At 43.3% G+C, this 4,063-nt stretch overlaps 1 protein-coding gene across 1 annotated transcript in view; it reads right to left on the minus strand.

Annotated features, from left to right (window-relative positions):
- Positions 1-4,063, minus strand: part of LOC100959117 (ceruloplasmin-like) — a 40,612-nt gene that overhangs the window by 7,850 nt on the left and 28,699 nt on the right. The window contains 2 exon segments of the mRNA XM_012804920.2: positions 2,607-2,808; positions 3,693-3,799. Of these exon segments, the coding sequence (XP_012660374.1) occupies positions 2,607-2,808; positions 3,693-3,799 (309 nt within the window).

Below are 4,063 nucleotides of genomic sequence, written 5' to 3' on the forward strand. Positions count from 1 at the left end.
TTTAAGGTCTTGTATATTTAAAATTGCACATATATTAGAAGAGGCTTGGAATAGTAGGAGCACTTATTCCCATTTATTAATAGTTGTCCTAAGTCAGACCTTGGTGACTTGTCACTTGTATATCCAAGACGGCCATTGGCCTGAGGTTCAGGCCCCCTCCAACCTTCTACAGACATGATCTCCAAAGAATAAAAGGAATGAAATATTAAGGTTTAAAGCTCATCCATGCACTCCCATAGCCTCTCTTTACTTTTCTATTTTGCCTGCCTCTTTGAAAACATGTAACACGAATTGACACAGTGTGCAGGTATACACTTCACAGCTATGTATCCATGGCGGCTGGGCTCTGAGGCTGTTAGCTGATAGAGGGATATAACAGAAAAAAACCAAGAGACACTGCTTTAGCTTATTGCTTCTCAAGCTTGTACGTGCATATGGCCGGGGATCTTGTTAACAAGTTCAGATTCTGACTTAGTAGGTCTATGGAGCCTGAAATGCTGCATTTCTAAACAGTTCCCAAGTGATGTTGCTGTTACTGCTCCAGGGACCACACATAGAATACAAGTGCCTAGGCCAGGTGTCCTCAAACTATGGCCAACAGGCCACACGCAGCCCACCTAGGACATTTATCCGGCCTGCCGGGTGTTTTTGCCACCACTGCCTGTCCTGCTTAGCAGCTGACTCGTCCTGGGGCCCGCAGTCCATCCCCCCAACAGTCTGAGGGACAGTGAACTGGCCCCCTGTTTAAAAAGTTTGAGGATCCCTGGCCTAGCCCAACATTGTTCCTAAAATACAACTGTGTCCACATCATGCCCTGGCTCAGTGCACTTGGTGCCTCAGGCACAGTGCTTCTACACAGGAGGTGATTCTGTGCCCAATGCCTGGAGATATTCTTAGTTGTCATAACTTGTGCGGAGGAGCTACTGGCATCTACTAGGTGGAGGATATGGATGTGGCTAACCATCTATGACACAGGGAAGCCCCCCTACAGAGTTATCGGCCCCCAAATGTCAGGAGGGCGCAGAAGCCTGGTTCAGAACAAGGCTGAATTCTCAGCAGGGAAGGAAGGGTCTTCCCCAGCTCGGTCGCCTCTTCTTCCCAAGTGCCTCATGACTCAGCTCACGTTTGTACGTCCCCCTGGAATATCATTTCCTTCCTTTTCTGCTGGACAGACTCCTGTGCAGGTTGAAATACTCAGCTCAGAGTTCTCCTCCCCATCATGAAACCTTTCCAAGCCTTCCAAATAAGAACTTAAAACTCATTTCTGTGTTTAAATTCCTATTACAGCATCCCCCTTAGTTTGCCTTGAATTGTAGCAATGCACAGGTCTGCCACCCCTTTGGCTGTAAACCACTTGGGGGACGCCCCATTGTGTGGGCCTTGCATCCTCGTTAGGGCCTAGTAAGGGGTTCGTGTCCTCTCTGATGGTTATTAAAAAACTGGGGGTAGAATAGATGTAGCCTTTGGATTAATTTTAAGTTTACACATATTTTTAGAAGAAAAAGAGTAAAAAGTTGAAAATTCTGTGCTTTTTCTTTGAATAATTATCTCATTACTGTGATTCTAGATGGAGGAGGTCATCTGAAGCAACTGGTCACAATCAACCTGTAAAGGGATTTGGGGTGACGGGCATGAGGTTTCAGAAGTCCTGCCTGTGCAGGTGGCGTGAGGGGGAGGTGAGTGGTGCCACGTTCTGTCCGGTGCGCCGCAAGCCCCGCCTCAGCTCATGTGGGCAAATACTTAGAAAGTGTTCAGTAAGGCCCTCCTGAAATGACAGCTGACATTCCTCATTTTACACTGTCTGCCCGGCTCTAGAAAGCACAAACATTTGCTCTGCTCCGTAGTCAGTGGCCTGTGTCCTCTGGGCAGGATCCAGCCTATTGCCTTTTTCCTCTGGCCCATGAGTTAAGAATTGTTTTAAAATTTCTAAACAGTTGGAATTATTTTAAAACAAAATCATTTCTTGGCATGTGAAAATTATATGAAATAAAAATGTCGGTGTCCATAAATAAAATTTTCATGGCTGTCGGCCACTCCCATTTGCTTTGCCAGTGTCCGTGACTGCTTTTGTTTGACAGCGGCAGAGCAGAGAGGGGTTATGACAGAGATCCTACAGGCCTGCCAGCCTCAACACTTTACTATCTGGCCCTTAACAACTACGACAAAACCGCCAGCCCTGGTTTGGCGCTCGTAGCACAGTGGTTATGGTGCCAGCCACGTGCATCGGGGTTGGCAGGTTCGAACCCAGCCCGGGCCAGCTAAACAACAATGACAACTGCAACCAAAAAATAGCCAGGTGTTGTGGCGGGTACCTGTAGTCCCAGCTACTTGGGAGGCTGAGGCAAGAGAATGGTTTAAGTCCAAGAGTTTGAGGTTGCTGTGAGCTGTGATGCCACAGCACTCTTCTGAGGGTGACTAGTGAGACTCTGTCTCAAAAACAAACAAACAAACAAAAACCCTGCCAACCCTTAGTCCTCATGGTCTACACTCCGTGCTCAGAGATCGCATTATGTAAACTGCGCCGAGCTCGGAAAGTGTGTCCCTGCTACGTTTTTTGTACGGAACGCCTGTAGGCTATAGTTGGGGAGCTGGTTGGTGGACATTACCATGCATTTGGTTGCTGAAGACAAAATCACGATCTTTCCTGTCTATTTTATCTGGCTCTGAAGAATAGGTATTGATATTTTCTTCCAAGTACCAAGATTGGTTCTCATCAAAAATCATGAAGTGGAGAACACGGTGAACCAGGTTGGGTTTGGCGTCTTTGTGACACACAATCAAAGGGCCGACCAGTCCGCTGTTGAGATCCTGAAGAGGCAAAACAGGATTATTAACTGTGCCCACGGCCCCACCCCACTGCCCAACACTAAAAACAGTAAAATCGAGTTTGGGTTTTAGTGAGGTCAGATCCTGACTTCATAATGATTAGTATTCTAAGTCTCAGAGGGAGGAATGAAATATTTGACCTGCTCTATCCTTGGGTGAAGAAAAATTGTAACCTCACTCATTAGAGTTGACGTCTAGGGAGAATGACACACTTCTGAAAGGGATTTTAGATACATTCTTCAGTGGATTTGGCTCTATTTTTAAAATTTTAATTAAAAAATGAAACTTTGGTTTTAATTAGAAAATTCCCCGGTGTTGGAGTTGTGGGCAGGGTCTAAAGGGCTTAGACTCTTCACCCTTATACAGACCCTACAGCAGCTTTTAGCTGAGAATCGTGCTTTGTTTTTCTTCTTTTTGAATTCAAATAAACTTGAATTCCACAGTTGAGAGTTTTAAGCACATATACATATGTGTATGTATATATATCCATAAATATATATACTGTATTTATTTATCGTTAATCATAAAATGTTTAAACTCTCTGCAGTACTTTTTTTTCTATAACCCAAATATCACTCACTGGAACAAAATATAGTACTATATTATTGTATAATTAGGTATATTTTTCAACTCACAGTGAGACTTTATAAAGGATCATAAATCCAAGTAATCATAATGAAATAAGTAATTTTGCTTTTGAAAATGCAAGCCTATGTAAGGATAAAAGCTGAACAGTATGTACTGTACTTACTAGAAAGTTTACATAGGACTAATACGTATTTTTTCAAATGGTAAACACCTGCTTCTTTCCATTATCATTTTTAAGAGGAGATGGGTTAGAGACTTTGATTTGATTTAAAGTTTACCTTAACCACGGACTCAGTCGAATAGTAAAACCAAGGGATGCACTCAAAGTTTTTTGAGGTAGGACCTGTTCTTTCCGGGATCTTCCAGATATATGTTCGAATCTCTCCTAAAATAGGTGAATTAGGTGTATTTAAATAGAGCCTTTTAAATTAGACTTCTTTATGGTGAACTAGATAATGAATAAAAAACTATAAAAATCTGAGGCATTAACTGTCCCATCTTTTACTTCTGGTTTCACTTTTGCTTTGATATCTTAGTCCACTTAGCAATCAGTGAATGTCTGATGCCTTGACCTAGCTCTGAGCCTTCCAGTTTGTGGGTCACATGTAGCTCCTCCCTCCCCCCAAAGATGTTTGCATTAGTGCTATTG

Source organism: Otolemur garnettii, unplaced genomic scaffold (assembly GCF_000181295.1).
Source record: "Otolemur garnettii isolate 467f Iridium unplaced genomic scaffold, OtoGar3 scaffold00032, whole genome shotgun sequence".
Taxonomy (NCBI): Eukaryota; Metazoa; Chordata; class Mammalia; order Primates; family Galagidae; genus Otolemur; species Otolemur garnettii.